This window comes from Anabas testudineus, chromosome 8, assembly GCF_900324465.2.
Source record: "Anabas testudineus chromosome 8, fAnaTes1.2, whole genome shotgun sequence".
Classification (NCBI taxonomy): domain Eukaryota; kingdom Metazoa; phylum Chordata; class Actinopteri; order Anabantiformes; family Anabantidae; genus Anabas; species Anabas testudineus.
Window position 1 is genome coordinate 2,692,169 of NC_046617.1, and position 20,058 is coordinate 2,712,226.

Consider the following 20,058-nt stretch of genomic DNA (forward strand, 5'->3'; position numbering starts at 1 on the left):
AGAACAAACAAGTGCAGAAGCGTCCGTGTCAAACGGGCCATCCCTAACTAGAAGATTGAGAACACAGTGCCCACAATACACTAAAGACTTTTAAGGTTTCCTACCTAGTTGTCCACAAGTGCATCAGAGGTGTCCCTTTTCCAAGCAGCAAATGCAAAAGACTTGATAGAGAGAGATATAGATATATAGATCGATCTAGATCTAGATATAGATACAGATATATAGATCGATCTAGATATATAGATAGATAGATAGAGATAGATAGATCGAGATATATATATATATATAGATAGATAGATAGATAGATATATATAGATAGATATATATATATATATAGATATATATATATATAGATAGTATATATATATAGATAGATATAGATATATAGATCTATATATATAATAGATAGATATATATATATATAGATAGATATATATATAGATAGATATATATGTAGATAGATATATCTAGATATATATAGATAGATATATATATAGATATAGATATATAGATATATATATAGATATATATATAGATATAGATATATATATATCTATAGATATATATCTCTATATATAGATTATATAGATATATTATATCTATAGATAGCTATCTATATATATATAGATATATATATAGATCTATATATATAGATAGATTAGATAGATAGATAGATATATAGATTATATATAGATAGTAGATCTATAGATATATATAGATAGAAGATATATAGATAGATAGATAGATAGATATATAGATATATCTAGATAGATATATAGATATACTAGATAGATAGTATCTCGATATAGATAGATAGATATATATATAATAGATCAGATATGAGATATAGATAGATAGATATAGATATATAGATCTATATATAGCTATATCTAGATAGTCTAAATCTATAGATATATAGATATATAGATATATATATAGCTCTATATATATATAAATATATATAGATATAGATATATATAGATCTATCTAATAGATATAGATAATATATCTAAGATATATTATATATATAGTATATAGATAGATATCTATAGATATATATATATAGATATATATATATATATATATATATATATAGATCTATATATTATAGATATAATCTAGATATATATAGATATAGCTAGTATAGATATAGATACAGATATATATAGATATTAGATATAGATATATTAGATCTATATATATATATAAGTATATATATAATATATTCTAGCTATATATATATATATTATCTTATTCTATATTTATATCTATATCTATAGCTATATTAGATATATAGATATTCTATATATAGTATATAGATATATATAGTATATATATGATATCTATAGATATATATAGATAGATAATATGATATATATAGATATATAGATATCTATACTATATAGCTATATATATATATATAGAATATAGATAGATATATATAATAGATATATAGATAGATATATATATAGATATATAGATCTTAGATCTAGCTAGATATAGATAGATTATAGATATATAGATCTATGATAGATATATCGATATAGATAGATATAGATATAGATAGATATAGATATAGATAGATATTATATATAGATATAGTATATATAATAGATATAGATAGATATATATATAGCGATATAGATTATATAGATATATCTATATATAGATCTTCGATAGATATAGATAGATATAGATATATATAGATAGATATATAGATATAGATATAGATCTATATATATATATATATATAATATATATATATATAGATATATATATATATATAGAATATAGATAATATATATTATATCTATATATTATATATATATATATATAGATATATATATTAGATATAGATATAGATATAGTATATAGATATAGATATATCGATATATAGATATATAGATATATAGATTATAGATATATATAGATATATAGATATATATATATATAGATATATCTTATATATATATATATATAGATATAGCTATATATAGATTAGATTATATATAGATAGATATATATATAGATATAGATATATAGATATATATATATATATATATATATATTATATATCTAGATTATTTATCGATATCGATATATCTAGCTCTCTACGCTATATATTATATATATCGCTATAGCTCATATAATTACGATAGTTAGATATCGATATGCGATAGATATCTAGATGAATAGACTATTAATCATAAAACACCATTCAAGTACTCAATGTTTCTAGATAAGATGCAAAACAAAATATAAAAATCACAACTACCTCACTCTCCAACTCTTTTCCCAGTGCCAGGCTCAGGAGATCTGCAGTAAAGATTTTATATGGCCTCTGTTTGGTCCACAGAATCTCTCCTTTCTTCCTGTTCCAAATTTTTTTCAAAACTGGAAAAGAAATTCAACATTTTTAAACATACAAGTCACAAGAGTAGAATTAAGACATCATACTTGATTACTGAAATGTTAATGCCATTACTGTGAAGGGTTGTAGGTTCTCCTGGCAATGTGGCAGGTGGTGCATCATGGAAGTCACAAGCAGGCGGATAATTGAAATTTTCCTTTAACTGAATGTGTGGTTTGGCTGGGCTTGAAGGGTTAGTGGATGATAGTGGACGTAGTGGATGAGGGCAGGGACAAGCTGAGAGAATTTCTGTTAGTTTTTTTTTTTTTTGTAACAGCTTTACCCTCTGTTTATGTTCTCCTGTCCTGAACATGTCCTTATCTATTTTTCCTCCTTTTCTTTTGCTCTTCCCTGATATTCTTTTTTAGGACACAATAACCTACTTCAAATTGTTCCTCAGTCTTTTTCAGTTTCCTCTTTCTAATTCTGTCTTGTGGATGTTTTCAATTACACGCCTGTAGGTGGACTCCTGATGTTTCAATCCTTCAAATGCCTGCTCATTCTTGAGCACATACTCAACTTCAGGACAGAGTAACAATTAGAGCCTCTTACCTGATACTTCTGTGGAACCTCAGACGGTTACCTTGCCTCTCTACCAAACATTAAATAATACAATAATACATTTTGTACATTGTTTTGTTGAGAGAGCTGAAAAGTATATAACATGTAACAGCAAGGGTTATATATAAGATGTATCTAAAGTTTTTGTGTTGAGTTTAGATCTCTGCCAAATGAATATATACAGTAACATACCCCTGGATGGTTCAATTTAATTTCTCAACTACGCCATTAGTCTGGGGGTGGTAGGGGGCACAGAAGCTCCTTTAGATTCCCATTGCATCACAGAGTCTAGCATTCACCTTAAATTCATGTAAAATAAGTTACAGTTCGGCATAGTGGTATTTAGGTAATGTGGCTTATAGTTTGTAATCTGGATGTTCCTTTAGGGATAATGAGATTTATCTTAGCTTACCTCATTTTTAAATTCTGTTCCCTGGTCTGTAAGCAGTCTTTGAGGTGCCCCAAACTTGAATACAATGTAAAGAATAGAAGCGGTCACCTCATCTGCTGTCTGGCTAGGTGTGGAAGGTTGTTGCCAAAGCAATTGTTCCTTTTTGCCTTCTTCGCACCCACTGACACTTGGCCAATCTCGTTTGCAAGCTCCACCAGGAAGTCCACCCATCTCTCCTGCCTCCGGGTGCATGCTTGAAACGGCACATGTGCTGCCATAACACTCGTTATAGAACACGGTGACTGGCCAGCGCCATGTTCCCGTGCGGACAGTGTACTCCCTTTGTGGTGTAAAGGGTGACAGTGTTTGGCTTCCTTTTGGTGGTATTCTGTTTGAAATTCTTCTTCCGTTTGGGCGCATACACTGTCAGCGTGGCAGAGGGGTTGAAAACGCCTAATAAATAAGACGACTTATTTTCATAGCACTTTCACACACAAATTAGAAACACATTAGCATAGAACCACAAAAGACCTGCACCAAGGATAGTGGCTAAGCAGTCGTTGCTGAAGTGACAGCGATGTGAAGAAATTGTCCGTGGTAACATTTCTTCCCTTGTCCGGGAATGGTTCCATCAGCCTCATCACTACATTTTCGGACAATCTCTCCCCACTGGGACGACTGGGGTTCTTGCCAAGATATGGGAGGACATTGCAAATGTACTTGGATTTCAAGTCGCAAGCCACCCAAAACTTGATCCCAAACTTGTCAGGCTTAGTTGCAATGTACTGCAGGAAACAGCAGCGAGTCTTTGATGGGGAAAAAGCTATTCATCAACGGCAATATGTTGACCAAGGTTGTAGGATGTGATGCAGTTGGTGACAAACGATCCCCACACACCGGAAATTGCAGCAAACCTCTTTGCCCGCTCACTGCGGGTGAACCTGTCATCAAAGCTTAGGTGTTGCATGATGTCTTGGAAGCGGTTTCGCGACATAGTTCCAGGATCTGTGGGTTTCCCAGGTTTGCTGACCAGCAGTCACGTAGTGATGGAACCTTGGTAAGCCCCTGCAAGATGACAATTGCAGTGAATGCCATTAGTTCAGCGAGGGCCATCAACATGCTCCATTTGCTGTGCATGTTGAATAGTCCATTCTTAAATGCTACCAAGCATGTCAAGAGTGATGAAACACAGGAAGCTCTGAAGGCAACTTGAGATACTTCTCCTGGCTTTAGCCATTGACTTTCCATCTGCGGCGTACGCTTCTATTGGGGTGAAATGGAGATACACCCCCATCTGTTCATGCCACACTGTGCAATCTTTCGCTGTCTGTCAGGTCAGTCCACAAACAAGCTCTTTTTTTTGGTTGAGGACTAGTCTCCTCATCTGAGGAGACTGGTCATAGGAGTGGCAGAAATGTCGTCCACAGTGCAGTTCCGCATCAGAATAAGGTCCAGGTTGTTGCCAGCTTTGTGGGTTGGAGGAGAGGAGACTAGTCTCAGGTCAAATGTGTTCAGAAGAGCGAGCACGCCTGTGGTTTTTCCAGGTGAATATTGAGGTCTCCTAAGATGATGAGAGTAGTGCCATCTTCAGGGACAATAGCATATCCAGCTCATCGCAGAAGTCCCCCAGCTGGCCTGACGGTCGGTAGATCACAATGATGTGGGCTGTGATTCGTGCTGTAATCCTATTGGCATGATATTCTATTGACGACAGATTGCTGAGGGATGCCATTGTGAAAAACTTCCAGGTGTCAGCTACAAGAAGACCAGTCCCACTGCCCTGATGTGATGGGCGAAAAAGCAAAGCCGGTGGAGAGCGCAGCTAGGGTGGCCGTGTTTTGCGGTGAAAATCCAGGTCTCTGTAAGTGCAAGCAGCTGAATGGCAGAGTGTGTAGAAAAAGCTGGAATGAATGTAGTGCAGAAAGGTTGGAAACCATGTGTCTTGCGGTGTTCTTGCTCAGTGGACTTGCACAGGTAGACTCGCAGGTCTTTACCCAAATCGGTCTTTACACAAAGAGGACTGAACACAAGGTCTGACGCTCCAGCAAAACAGGTGCCTTAAATATGGTCTTAATTGGCTATGGCTGAAATCACCCCCCCTGCTTGTCTTGCACAAAAAGCCTCACCATTGATGAGGTGTTGTTGTAGTCAAACAAAAAAGTACATTGTAGTACTAATACTTTACCAGTATGGAAAATGATGTTATACCATGTAGAGATCAACTGTTTCCACACTTCCACAATACATCTCAGGGTCAAGTTTTCGTGAAGATCTAATTTCATTGACTTTATTGCGTATCTTGTACCAGTGGTCCATTGTTAAATCAGGAAATCTTTGACTGACATATTCATGTACTTTGTCCTTCAAATGTTTTGGTAGCTCTGATTTTCTGTTGCTGCCAGTCCAGTTCACCCTCTTCACCCAGTCTGTGTATGCGTCAAAGGGGGTGAGTGCCATAAGCACGTTTGACGTGTAAACATCTGGGCGACGCTCTCCTCTCACGTAACAATTTTTGTAGAAAGACTCTCCCCGCTTTGCTGGTAGAGTCCGGAGAGTCAGGTCCTGAATACGACGCTCAGTTGTAGTGTTGCTGGTGTTAGAGCAGGTGGACTCCAACGCCAAAATCAAGGACTGTGGCTCATCCATTGACTTGTCCTCTGCCTTGGTCGGGAATAGTTCACGGCCACAGGAAGGTGAAGAAGGGCTGATGGTATATTTGTGAGGTTGAGCACTAGTGAATCTCAGTCCCAAGCGACTTTCAACGCCCCCTACTCTCAGGCACGTGGTCTCCAGTAAAGCCTTTGTGGTTTCCAGCTCGACTGTTGTAGTCTGCAGCTGGGCTGTTAACTGGGCTGTTGTAGTCTCCATCTTCTTTTCAATGGCATGAAATGCTTTTTTTTTTAGGGCAGCAAGTTCTTCAAAGCAATGCGGGGTTGCTGCAGACCCAACCTTAAGTGAAATAGTGGTGGCCTAAAAAGTATAAGAAACTTTTATATCCAGAAGCCATAAACTTACCTAGAAACCTTGACACTTTTTACTGAAGTGCTACTTTTAATAAAAAAAAAGTAGCAAATGCACATTTAAAATATGAACTATACCAGTCTATGACTATGACTTCCAGATGGGTTTGTTGTTGCCAAATTAACCAGTACTAAGATTATAATATTCAGACTGGAGTTCAGAACAGTTGTGTAAAATTCCAATTTCAACAGGGTTACTCGCTGATCACAAGTTTCAGAATATGGTGCCTCCTTTCCTTTAGTACTTAAATAAAATAATATTTAGGTACAAAAGTAAAATTATCTAAAGGCAATTTAAAAACATTTTACATTTGTAAACTTTATAGTTGGATTGATATAGAAGAAATAGAGGAAATCTTCTGGATCTTCAGTAAAATTAATAGTAATGTTCTAATCATGTGACGTGTGTGTGTGTGTGTGTGTGTGTGTGTGTGTGTGTGTGTGTGTGTGTGTGTGTGTGTGTACATTACAGTTTTTACTGCACCAATAAAAAGAGTTCCTGTTGAGAGGAAGGCGACTATATAAAGAGGACTTTCCCAAAGCTGCGTTCTTGTTTGAATAAAAAGAACTGACAAGCGAAACGAACAAATCTGAAAACATCTGCTTGAAGCTGTCCTCCAGAAGTGTTCACTCCAGGTGAGAACAGGTAAGTAACTAGTAACTGAACATATATTTGTCGTCATGAAATGCATAATAGTATTGTATCATCAGACAAGAACGCTGTTCATTCTATAGGTTTTCTTACTGCATCACAAATACTTTATAGTTAAGGTTGGTACATTAGGATAAGGGTAGCATTTGTGATATTTCTTTCTAGGATACAGTCATTTTGGAGGTTGTGTTGCTGGAGAACTGTAATGTTTGCTACGTTATGGTCTCTTTGAATAGATCCGTCATGGCTGAAGTAGTGGGAGCAGCAGCTGGAGTTATTGGGGCAGTAGTGGCACTGGGCAGCTCAATAGCTGAAGTTGCTCCAACACATCGCCAGTGCATCATTGAGATAAAAAATAACTGCACTAACTTCAGCCTTTGTAATCCCAGGTATCTTCCACATTTCTTTCTGCCATCTAAGTAAAGATGAATATTAATTACACATTAATTCCCTCCTTTTTTTTTATATATATATCTAGGATGTTCATTGAGAGTGGAAGCTGTGCTATTCCTTTGTCACCCTTCATCGCACCTTTGAAATCGGACATTTTCCAGTTCTCCAAGACTCCTAACACAGCATGTGGATCTGTTGGTGTCTTCACTTACGATCTCCTACCGAAAGCTTCAAAGCAGGAGTGCAAGGAGAAAATAGCCGTCATGTTCTCTGTGCCCTACGACTTTACTGAGTACTGCAACTGGTACGCAGTGGGAGTCTTTGATGAGAAAAGGCAGTGTGATTACAATCTTTATCATGAGATGTATTATAACACAGACAAAGCCTTTATCAGAGGTAAAGCACGTGATCCATGTCTCATTTATCAAGGTGACAATGTCACCATCATGGCAGCAATGTCAGACGCTTATCAGCCTGTCATGAAGGTGCAAGTGTCTGAGAAAAAGAAATAATTTCATTGTCTAAAATATGCAGGCCATGGTGTCGAGTCACGTGAGTCACAGAGAGGCCACTGATCAGCCAACACAAACCAATTCTTTAAAGCATTTGAGTGAAAACCTTTTCATTTCTATTTTTTATTTACTTCTAATTTTTTTTTGTTTATTTTTTACACAGCACATACTGATGATATTCCTTTGTGAACTATGAGCAATTTTGCACAAATAAAATTTCTGAAATGTGGATAAATTATCAAGTAGTACACAAAAAACAGTAGTTTTTGTGTGTGTGTATATATATATATATATATATATATATATATATATATATATATATATATATATATATATATATATATATATATATATATACATATATTAGCTTAATTGGTCAATTCCTGCTGAAATTTGAAGAAAACATTGCTGTGTTTAACTGTGTTTATGCTTATTACATAATTCCATGTGTTATGTTCCTTGTTTATGATGTCTTCCATGCTAATCTACAATGTAATAAGTAATAGGAGCTTGAAAATGCCACTGGTTGTCAAAAGTGAAAAAAGTAAATGATTTTCTGTCTCAAAAGCACAATAAATATTCAGAGCGTTTGTGTGTTTTATCAAAATCTTGGGTTTTTAAATGTCACAGTATTTTTGAAGTTGCAATTAAAGTCTCAGGTTTAATTTATTTCCGTTCAGGGAAAAAAGAATAGCTCTATGTCAAATGAAAGAAACTGGACATTGACGTTCAGACACATAAAAACATAAATATAGGATGAGAGGCATCACCTGCTGCATGAACACCAGCTGCCTAATATTGTACTGGTCACTCCAGTTCCACCAAATGAGGTCTGACCTGTTCAGGTATGGACTACACAACACCTTTGTCTTCTGGTCCTGTAATGAGATGGGTCCTCTAAATATTGACCTTGTTGTTCCTCTTACTGTAGGAAGTTACAAGTTATTCAGGAATCAGGAAATACTGTTGCCCTTAAGTGTGTATACTGTGTACACACACACTCACACAGAGACAGAGAGACACAACGATAAGAAGGCAAGAAAGATGCCAACGTCCAAGTATGACCAGATCTTATGTCAGGTCGTGAAAAAGGATGGGATGTGTGGACACTGGGAATCCTCACAGTGGCTAGAAAAGGCTGGAATAATAGACAACACTAAGATTAGATCAATACAAGGAGGGGTCTAAAGCAACAACACACAAAAAATTCTGATCTTTCATCTCTATTAAGAACAATCACAAAAACCTCACAGTGTGATTGGAGAAGGTGTCTTCTGGTGTGAGAATGAAAACATCATTCCAACTGTAAAGTATGGTGGAGAGAACATCATGTTTTGCTGCATCAGGGCCTGGCCAGCTTTCTGAGTGACGGGAAGAGAAATTCTCAAGTGTATCAAAAAATCTTAAGAAATATGTGAAAATGTCTGTACGTCAGCTGAAACTCTGTAGAAGTTGGTTGATGCTACAGGACAATGAGTCATAACACCAGAGCAAGTTTATAACAGAATGGCGTTTTTTTGTTGTTTTTTTTTGGCTAATTTTGAGAAATAGTCAAAGAATCAATCTATCAATGTCTACATGTGTCCTGAAAGCATTTAGGTTTTTAAACCAGCTGTTTTGGTCATCAATTTCAGTTATTTTTTTAGTATTTCTGCACACATTATGCACTGAGTTTAATATAAAAACAATAAGAAAGCACCTCTGAGTATAGACATAAAAAATATCAAAAAGAAATTAAGTTCTGTTCTTCTGTCTGTCAAACAGAAGTAGAATGACAATGTTACTTTAAACTAGAAACTACAGTACATTTGTTCTAATTAAATATTTTAAGGAACTGGTAAATATGAGGTTCTTGGCTACTTTCATTTCCTGAAGAGAGAAAACGAGACCTATTTTAATTTAGTCGAATACACATGAACTTGGCCTGTGACACTACCACGCAAACTTTATCACTGCTACGTTAACAGTAGTGCTTAAAAGTTTGTGAACCCTTTAGAGTTTTCTAAATCCAGCATAAATGTAACCTAAAATATGAATTTCACTAAGGTGGTAAAACTTACATCCCTGCCTTTAGTTATTATGGGAATGTATTAAATCTTAAATAAACAGCTTCAGCTGAGTGATGTCGTTGGCTTCTTTACATTGATTCTGTGCTTGACGTTTGCATCTCTCTGCTTTTCTTTGCTTTTCTGTTGGTCATCAGATCACAGCTAGATGTTTTGATATTTTCCTGTAGAATTTGCTTGTTCACCTCAGAATTTATAGTTATTTGGTGACAATCCAATTCTAAATGCAATGGTGGTGGCAGTATCATGATTTGGGCCTATGTTGCTGCATCAGGACCTGGCCAGCTTGCAGTGATTGAAGGGAAGATGAATTCCCAAGTGTATCAAAAGTTCTTCAGCATGACGTGAGAATGTCTTTACGGCAGCTGAAACTGTTAGATGATGCTACAGGACAATGACCAGTCATCCGCCTGTTGGAGTGGCCAAGTCAGAGGCCAGACCTCAATCCAATAATGTAGTGTGGACAGTATGGTGGATTGTGGAATGTTTTTTGTATCTGTTCTGTCAAAGGAAAGTACCAGAGCCCGAAAGAGAATGCAGAAAGTGTTGATGGTCGCTGATTTGTACAACCAAAACCAAAACAGTGGCTAATGTTAATTTTTACCCTGGGCCAAAAATGCTCAGGTCAACAATTAGTAAATAATATGCCTCAGGCTCAGTCCAATCACCATCTGAGACAGAAAAAATATTTCCGCCATTGTGCTCACTCAATGTGATAGCATCAACATGGCACAGCTACTGTTCTCAATGAAAACGTGCTCAGTTCTTGGATATTCCAACCCACACCTGTAACAATATGTACATTTTGATGTATTGCTGTGTAGTAACTGTAGCAAATTATCATGTTATGCTAACTGCATGACAGTTTTATTTTATTTGTGTAGGTAGATACACAAACATGGTGGTTGTGTGTCTTACAAACGTCAGGTCTGTTTGTATTTCATTGCTACATACGCTTGTGGATTTGGGTCATGGCGAGCGAAAAAAAAAAAACAGTGTGTAACATAGCTATTATACGTGTTTTGAATAAATAGAATGTAACTGTAACAAGTGTTTTCTTATGATCATGATGTTTATGATCAGTTCAAAGCCCTGAAGACCGAGTTCAGAAAAGAAAAAAGAAGTGAAATAAGACAAAGGGGGATTTTGGAATGAATAGAGTCTGGACTTACAGTAACAGCAAGAGTCTGTTTATTGAAATAGAGGAAGGTTAGGGTTAGATAAGTTTCAGAATCACTGTGAGGGTCTGTAGCAAGTTGCTCAACATGATTTCCAAACTAATGCACACAAGATATTTACACTGATCAGCTACATCGTTGAATCCATCCAGTGGTTTCAGTGGTTTGGTGCACAGGGGTCAGCATGAGGACAAGACTGACGGGAATGAATGATGATGTGTATTACAGTAAACTATCTATGTAATATTTATTAGTAGAATATAGTTTAGATTTGTACTTTTCTTATTGCTGATTATTTTGCATAACTTATTTTGCCCTAATTAGTGTGTGTGTGTGTGTGTGTGTGTGTGTGTATTTTTCTTCCTCTTGTTTTCTAGATATTTCAGATGAACTTCCACCTGTCAAGTGCACATCTCAGTAGCCTCCTCGTGTGTTTGACACAGCGGTATTTGGTTGACATCTGGGCCTCACACTACGTGCACAAACATCACACAGTGTGGTCGAATAAGCAACTTTGGCTTTTCTATGTGTCGGACACATGTCCAACCAAACTCATGTGACTGCATACACGCCGTTCAGATTTTGATACTTTCCCACACCATCATCTGCCTACTGGCATTAACTCGGTCTTGTTCTTTTACAGCTGCTGTTTCCTATTTGTCCACCAGGTGTTCCCATTCCTGCCCGAGACGTCACCCCAACACTGACTGCCACTCATTGCTTTCCTATCAAATCTATATCAGTTGGTGCCTAAGGCAGACTTTTGGTTTTTATCTCCCCGTCTGTCCAGTTTTAATCTTTTTAACTCGTTGTTCAATCATAGCTGAAGACATGTTTCACTGATTGTGATATCTTTTTTTTTATAGTTCACTGTAAACCTGTCTCTAGACTGCTGTAAACATTTACCTATAGCTGCTTTTACTGAGTCTACTTCTTTGTAGACGGAGTTTTATACACTATTTCTTTCTCGGCCTCCCTAAAACCTGATGGAAAATAAACATTAGTTCAGCATCAGGTTAGTTTGTGGTTTTCTTTTTAACAACAGGAAATACATTTGAATAACTGTTCTTAACAGTGACTTCCTGTGGTTTCCACCAACACTGAGAGAGCCAATAATAGCAGCATAGGCTGTAAAAATAGTCTAATACACACTTTTTTGCTTTAGTGGAAAGTATTTATTAAGTTATAGCTGTCAAATTTACACAAAGCGTTCATTACCATTCATTACCTTTAGTGGAAGCCAGTTACAAGTCTTGAACTCCCCATGAGGGAAAGTTATCACCTCTTGCCTATTTGTCTGTAATGTTCTTCTTCCAAATAGTGCACTTTTTATAAAGTGGTATCAACTATACCCCAAACTGGACAGGGAAATACTGCAAGATACTTTAGGAAGGTGGTAGTCATTATTTTAATATTAGTGTCATTTTCTCCTGACTTTCCTCAGCAATTGCACATTTCTGTGGCAGAAATGCCACAGAACATAATGTAATGTTGATTTTTTATTTATCTATCATGTAAAACGTTTAGAAATGTGCTGCCAGAGGTTTGCGTGTCATTACAAATCTTGGTCACATGGTGGACCATTGTGTAAAATGTGTTTATTCTGCTGAGACACTGCCAATTGCATGCTGAGAGCACCTTCCTGTTTTGGGGAGGAGGCACTGGAGCGTTGTGTTGGAAAACTTGTGATGCAAGTCCATCATGGAAAATATTCAATAAATATGCATGTATGTTGTTAAAGTATACATGGTTAAACACTTTTAAGAAGCTAATCTGGCAATATTTTACATAAGGGGCTTTGATTTACACGTGATGGGAGTAGATGTCATGTAAAGTTCTGCCACACATCTGTTGATTGTTGTATTTACACATGATAAAATAATGTTGCATAAAACCCCAACTATATTATTCTGTTACAAAGGAGTTAGAAACTTAAATTGACGTGTTACTTCTTTTTAGGGTAATTAACATGGTGTTATTATGACTGATGGGGAATGTGTACTGTTTGTTACTGTTCGTTCTGGGGTTTCCGAACACACCTCCATGGCAACCAAGAACAAGTTAGTTTCAAACAGTGCAAACTCATGTAAATTAATGGCATCACGTCATTTTGTCTATTCAAACATGTTGTGCTGTGTTAGTGTCTGTATTCCATCATTTATCACTGTATAGCTGATTCCAGTGTTTGCTGAGTTTAGTCAGTTCTACATTGTGACTTTAAATTTGATTTTAGCAGCTCTCTCACTTTCTCTTTTTTCTTCCATGTTTTTTTCTTAGGGTTATGGTTAATTTCAGTTTCACGTTCTTTACGTTCTTTACGTATCAAGCTAAAAGTCTGGATTTAAAATCAAACATAAAAGTAGTTTCAGCCTAATTTATGTGCACATACACTAACTGTTGACATACAGTAATTGTTTTCAGCTCTTCACCTCTGTTACCTTTGTAGAGATTCTGTCAAAGAACAGCTGTTACAATGGAAAATAGAGAATATCATTAGTTAGCTTGAAATTTTCCTTTCAATTAAATTCAATTTTATTTATACAGCATCACAACAAAAGTCATCTCTCTGTACAGTGTTTAAGACCTTACAAAACATTACCAGTACGCAGATTATATAGAAGATATATTAAATGGATAGAATAGAATTAACAGAGGCTCATACATTAGAGATCAGGGGTAGAGGTGGGCTCTGTGGCTATCAGATTGATTTCTGTTTGAGGCTGGTCTTCAGGGCTAGAAGGTCAATGTAGAGGATCTGGTTGAGAACAGCTGAGGCGCAGAGAAGTCCGCCATGCAGAGCCCCAGCAATGCCGTTACAGAATACATCCTGACCTACGGACAGCGCACACACACACACACACACACACATTTGTATTTATATTACTACTAACTAAATGTAGAATTTCTGAATAGAAATAAAGTGTTGTAATAATTTTAAGGTAAATTTGTAGAAATCAGGTCTTTGAAGTGTTTTTTTCGGTGAATCCACTCACGAATAAAACTGAACAAGGCCTAAACATATGAGATCGCTGCAGAAACATGTTTATGAGGCCCTCACGGATCACACTGGTATAAATATTGACATGTTTGTTATCAGCAGCATCAAGTTTAAGTTCAGATATATTTTTATCACTAGCTGTACTCCACTTCGCAGAGTCCCTGGAAAGTCTGTTAAGTCACCTGTTAAGTAGAGTCCATTGACTGGTGTCTGTGGTCGTGTCCTAGCTATTGTCTCTGGTGTGAAGCGCTCCAAGTTGTGCTCAGCTCCATACATCTCTCCTCTTGGTGCGCCCAAATAGTGAGCATTTGTTAGCGGGGTGGCAGCTTCCACCATCACTACCTGAATACACAAACACACATATTTACATTTGAAGGCAAAATTGTATTTATGTGTAAGAGTACAATATACAAATAGTCAAAATAGAATAGCAGACAATGGCCCACTTTGGGTTTTTATGACATATGGCTTCATAACATGCAACCATATGATCCAGGATATAAACAGAGGCAGTGGATTCCCTCGTTATGGAGGTCAAGCATTCAGGGATTATCAGTCTGTATATCGACATAGAAACATTGACACACACCTTGTTCCTTAATTGAGGGAAGATGGTTAATGCCCAGTCCAGCAGCTCTTGAGCCATGCTGTTTTTCAGATCCAGGTAGTCTCTTCCCCTTTTGCCGAGATTCGTCCCCTTCCATTCCTCAAACCACTCATAGCGAGCCATGGTTAGCAAAGTCATACAGGACTTACCTGCCAAAAGACAGATTAGACAGTGCCATGTTAGCCTGTTTTTGTTTACTTCTGTGTAAGGAGAAAGATGGACTAAGCAAATGTTCATTATTACAGTAGATAGCCAGAACTTGACAAATAAATACCCAGTAATCATGTTCACAGTACAGACGTAGAGCAAAGAAAGACTGATCAAAAATGGCAAAGGACCACCAGCAAGCAAGTACACCTTTATTAAAATATCAGTGTGTATTACCTGGATGTCTGAGGTCAGCTGTGGGGTCTTTAGCAGATGGGAAGGTGATGAACATCATGGGAATGTTCCCCAATATCTGATCTCTTCCCAGAGTTGAGTATCGCTCCATACTTCACAAGTTTGTGTCCAAAACATTCATAAAATAACAAGTATAATCAGTACACTCTTTGAATTCATTAAACCACGGTAAAGTTTGTAATCCAAATCAGTGACCATCAGCAGTGGGAGTAAAGATAGAGATGCAAAAAGAGGAGGAAATAAAAAAGAAATATAAAACCAAAAACCTACAGTGAGTCCAAGTCATTGCTTTTATACATCCAGAAGTTGGTAGAAACAAGGCCCAGCTCCTCTTTGGTTCCATCCAGACCAACAAAGACCAAGAAGGAACCCATACCATGACGTACCATACCCAGCAGTGATTGGATCTCTGTACACATGCAAAAATACTCACATATAGTGAGGGGAAAGGCAAAATTAATAACGCATTGATGTTGAAGGAATGTGTATGGTAGAAAAAGTCCCCAAATAAGGAAAAATTACCATTAGATGAGGTTAATGACATCACCTGGTTTGTTCTGTATGTGGGGAGGCAGAAACTTCTGGAAGGTGTTGAAGATTCCAGTGTTGGAAATGACGACTGGGGCATGGACCTCAATCTCTTCCTGTCCTTTAAGTACTGTCACACCTGCAAACACACAGTGATACTACATTTCGATGTTAGAGCCACACCAACAAAGAGTGCTCTTTGGTGGCGACTAAACTGCATCAGGAGAACCTCAAGCAAGTCCAGCCAGACAAAATAAGGTGCTGTGACTTTTTCGCTGCACAATTTTCTGAGCAGGACTGGAACATAATAAACATTAAAAAGAAAACGCTCTGTCCCTTTACTTTCTCACCATAGGCCTTTCCTAGTTGGTTGACGAGGATGCTTTGTACAGGAGCCCTGACCAGCACAGCACCGCCTGCCTGCTGAATGACAGGGATGATGTGAAAGGCGAACTCACTGGCCCCCCCTCTTGGGTAGTATGCACCACGTTTGTAGTGGTGAATTAGGAGTGCGTTGATGAGAAAGCTGGATTCTTTAGGAGGGACACCTACAAGACAAGGAGACGTTACAAAAGACTGAAGAGGGTACACAAGTGTGTGTGATCTATATTATAACATGCGTTTCTGTGTCCAGTACCATAAAACAGGTAGGCAGACAGTGCCTGCAGGTCCTTGTTCTGTGTGAGGCGAGACATTATTGCTGAATGGTTGGTTCCTGCCAGGCGAAACACTGAAGATATACTATGTAATAAGCCAGTCTGAATGAGGAAGTTGACCAGCCAATATGGTATGATCTTCAAGATGGCAATAAGTGGCGCACGTTGTGAGGCTAGCTGCAAGATCAGATCAGACAAACAATCACATTTATTAGTCAGAATAACAAGACTCTTTGCTTATATATATATAAATAATCTGGACAACAGCAGCATATAGGTGGGTGTCATGTCCATAGCAGTGAAACTCATTCTAGTCTTGAATTTGATAACCACTGGTGGTCGTATTAAGAGACAGAGAATCAGATGACTCTGATTTAAGTCTGTTCATGAGCCTGTTCATGTTCATCCTATTGTGCCTCCTCTTCTTCCCTTGTCATCAGTCACTCATATCTTATTATCATTACTTCCAACCCTCTCTACCTTCACCAATCTCATGAACTCATCAATGGCCTCCTCTTCTCCAGGGAACTGTTTCTTCAGGTTAGCTGCCATCTCAGTCTTCCCTGCATGGATATGGTACTCCCTGAGAATAAAAGAGAGTAGTAAAATAGAGAAGTAACTAGTAACTGAATTATAAACTTTGGGAACTATTAGTTTAACATTTACTGTGGTATAGTCAGTCAGTTTTTCTGTAGTTGGTATTATATGGGTGGTTATACTAGTAATGAGTTCACAGTGCTATGCAGTACAAATTTTCAAAACTGTAACAAACAAAATCTGTTTCACCTGCGCTCATCAGGTTGACCCAGGATAAGTGTATCAAAGTGCTGTTCCAGCCGTGTAAACTGCAGCTGTCCCTCTGTTATTTGATCCAGAGCCACTTTCAGCAGACTGGTCTCGTGAAGCTGGCCCAGGTAATGGATACCTGTCGGTGACAGCGTACCAGTTAACCAGAATTATATAAGTTTAAAATGTATGGAATAGAAAGGAAGAGGAGCATTACACTGAAAGGGACTGAACACACTGAACACATGTGTCCTGATGCTTCTAAATCTTTTCCCAGAAGGCAGGAGGGCGAACAGTGTGTGTGATCATCTACACCACACGCTGCATCCACAAAGCCACAGGAATTGTAGATGTCTGTAATAGAGGGCATTGAGGCTCTGATGATCTTCTCAGCTGTTCTCACTATTTGCTGTAGGGTATTAGTTCCCAAACCAGGCAGTGATGCAGCTTCTCAGGATGCTCTCTATGGTCCCTCTGTAAAATGTGGTGAGGATGGGTGATGAGCTTTCCTCGGCCTCCTCAAAGTAGAGGCCCTGTTGGGCTTTCTTGGCAACGGAGCGGGTGTTCAAGGACCAGCTCAAGTTCTCTTCCAAGTGCACACCAAGGAATTTGACCTTTCCTGATGATCTCTACAGAGGAGCTGTTGATGTCCAGCGGTACATGGTCCTTCTGTATTCTCCTGAAGTCAACAACCCTCTCCTTGGTTTTGTCAGCATTACCTCAGCAGTCTGTTAGATGTTCACTTTGTCTCTGTAAGCTGACGCATCGTTCTTGGGGATCAGGGCCCACCACGGTCGTGTCATCAGCAAACTTAATGATGTGGTTCAAGCTGTGTGTTGCTACACAATTATGAATCAGCACAGCTACAAATCTTTTACCAAACTACAGTAGCAAGTGTGCTATCTCATGCTGCAGTTTGCTGGAGAGGCAGCATCACTGGAGGCTGTGGTTGAGATATTCAAACAGAAAAAGATAGAGACCATTCTACAACACACCAACCATCCCCTACACAACATCCTGATGAACCAGAGGAGTAGGTGCAGTGGACGATTCACCTCACTGTGTTGCAGGAGTGAAAGATACAGGAGATCCTTCGTCCCCACAGCCATCAGACTCTACAACAGCCTAGCCAGCAGAAGATGATTACTACCTAACTACTTTTACTATCTTTCTATCTACAAGACTACCTGAATTTCCAGTTGGGGATTAATACAATTTATCCTATCTGGTCTTTCAATCAGATCTATCAATCAGAAGTTGTAAGGATAGGTATAGTTGGCAAACAAGCAGGACAGTGGCTGGTGCTACATTAGTAAACATGAATGTATTAAGTTCCTCTTATGCCATGATTTGGCCCAATGTGGTGCAAAATAAACAGTGAACATTGTAGGCAGGAACAACCTAATTTAATGGTCCACTTTTAATTTGGGAGCGGGATAGGTTGATATATCCTTGAGTCTGGCGCATTTGCCTCCTGAACAATGTTACTTGTCCCGTTGATACACTTTAACCTTTTTGAAACATGTACAACTGACATTTGCAGGGTTAGGTTTTGTTTAACATTTAAATTAGTTTGGCATTTGAAATAGATTATGTCATAGGGTTTCATGTGTTTTAATATTAATTGGTGTAAATACAGCATCTGTGGCCTGATCTTATATTTACAATGGAGTCAATGTTTTCTGATAATAATGGCAGCTACAGGGAGATACTGTAATGTTTGTATGTGTTTGTGTGAGTTTGTGTCAAAATCTTACCCACATCAAATTCAAAACCCTTGTTCTGAAAGGTATGAGTGCAGCCTCCGGCTTGATCGTGTTGCTCCAGGACTAAAACCCTCTTCCCGGCTTTGGATAAAAGTGCCGCTGCTGTCAAACCTCCAATACCACTGCCAATCACCACTGCATCCAGAGCTGTGGGAATATGGTCCACATGAAATCCTGTAGGGAAATGCAGATTCAAATGCATCTCTTAAAGGTTTGTGAGGCTGGTTTTAAATACTGCTTTCAAATACATTACAACCATTATGGGTATACCTATCCTGACAACAGAAAAAAATCTGTCAATCTATAACTTAGTTATAGGTACAATGAATTTAATTGGTTTAATTAATTAGTATAATTCATTCTAAGTGTTTGTGAAATAAATAAAAATGGTTTGTCAATTACATGAACATGTGTTTTTATTGGAAAACAAACCCATTTGCAAGTGTCCATATAAATAACAAAATATATAATAACTACATATGTATATATTTTTTTATACAAAACAAAGGAAAGGAACAAAGGCGACCAGGAATGCCAGCATAAACATTGGTGCTAAGTCATCTACTAGATGTTAAGATATTAAACTAAATCATTCATATGTCTATATAAACTTTTAGTGATTATTCACTATCTGAATCTGTATCTGAAACCTTTCTTACCTCTCTTTAGCCTGGCATCCCTCTTTTTGCTGTCGGTAACTAAGGGACCAGGTGGCTTCAGGCACCTCTCGTTGAACACCTGGTAGCGCTGCCCGGCGATTAGGAAGAAGATGACAACCACCGCCAGCAGCACACAGCTGAATACACCAAGCTGCCACCACCACATAGCAACAAAGAGTTTGAGCACTGACTAATGTGGCTACTGGACAGAGAGGAGAGAAAGAAACGCTACAAAATTCAGAATAAGTCCAGAATGATAATCTGAAATGAGGATGATGATAAAGAGGAAGTGTAAAAAAAAAAAAAAGATAAGAAATGTGGGTAATAGGAAGAAAAGAGGCTCTTCCTCAGAGAGATGTAAAAGAAAAGGAGATGAGTATTATAGTTCAAGATAAGTAAAGCCCATATGTGACATTTGGGAAATTCTGACCCTAGTATTACAAGCGTAGATAACACACTCTCCACGCTAAAGA

At 37.5% G+C, this 20,058-nt stretch overlaps 2 protein-coding genes across 3 annotated transcripts; one reads left to right on the top strand and one right to left on the bottom strand.

Moving 5' to 3' along the window:
* The first annotated feature begins 6,875 nt into the window (after positions 1-6,875).
* LOC113174546 (bryoporin-like) lies at positions 6,876-8,529 on the top strand. Of its 2 annotated transcripts, none has more exons than XM_026378642.1 (3): positions 6,876-7,028; positions 7,271-7,423; positions 7,513-8,529. In XM_026378642.1, exons 2-3 carry the CDS (start codon positions 7,278-7,280, stop codon positions 7,937-7,939), a joined length of 573 nt encoding a protein of 190 aa, XP_026234427.1. In that variant the 5' UTR covers positions 6,876-7,028; positions 7,271-7,277; the 3' UTR covers positions 7,940-8,529. The 2 variants fall into 2 exon arrangements, with proteins under 2 accessions (XP_026234427.1, XP_026234502.1); XM_026378717.1 differs by having other exon boundaries at positions 6,876-7,018.
* A 657-nt stretch (positions 8,530-9,186) lies between these two features.
* On the bottom strand, positions 9,187-19,751 carry LOC113157075 (all-trans-retinol 13,14-reductase-like). The gene is made up of 14 exons (XM_026352321.1): positions 19,586-19,751; positions 18,918-19,100; positions 17,161-17,299; positions 16,855-16,957; positions 16,356-16,551; positions 16,069-16,266; positions 15,738-15,857; positions 15,461-15,599; positions 15,173-15,282; positions 14,771-14,937; positions 14,364-14,523; positions 13,895-14,015; positions 9,518-9,593; positions 9,187-9,300 (listed from the first exon to the last, which is right to left on the bottom strand). The coding sequence occupies exons 1-14, from the start codon at positions 19,749-19,751 to the stop codon at positions 9,187-9,189; spliced, it is 1,992 nt and encodes a 663-aa protein (XP_026208106.1).
* Between the last annotated feature and the right edge of the window lie 307 nt (positions 19,752-20,058).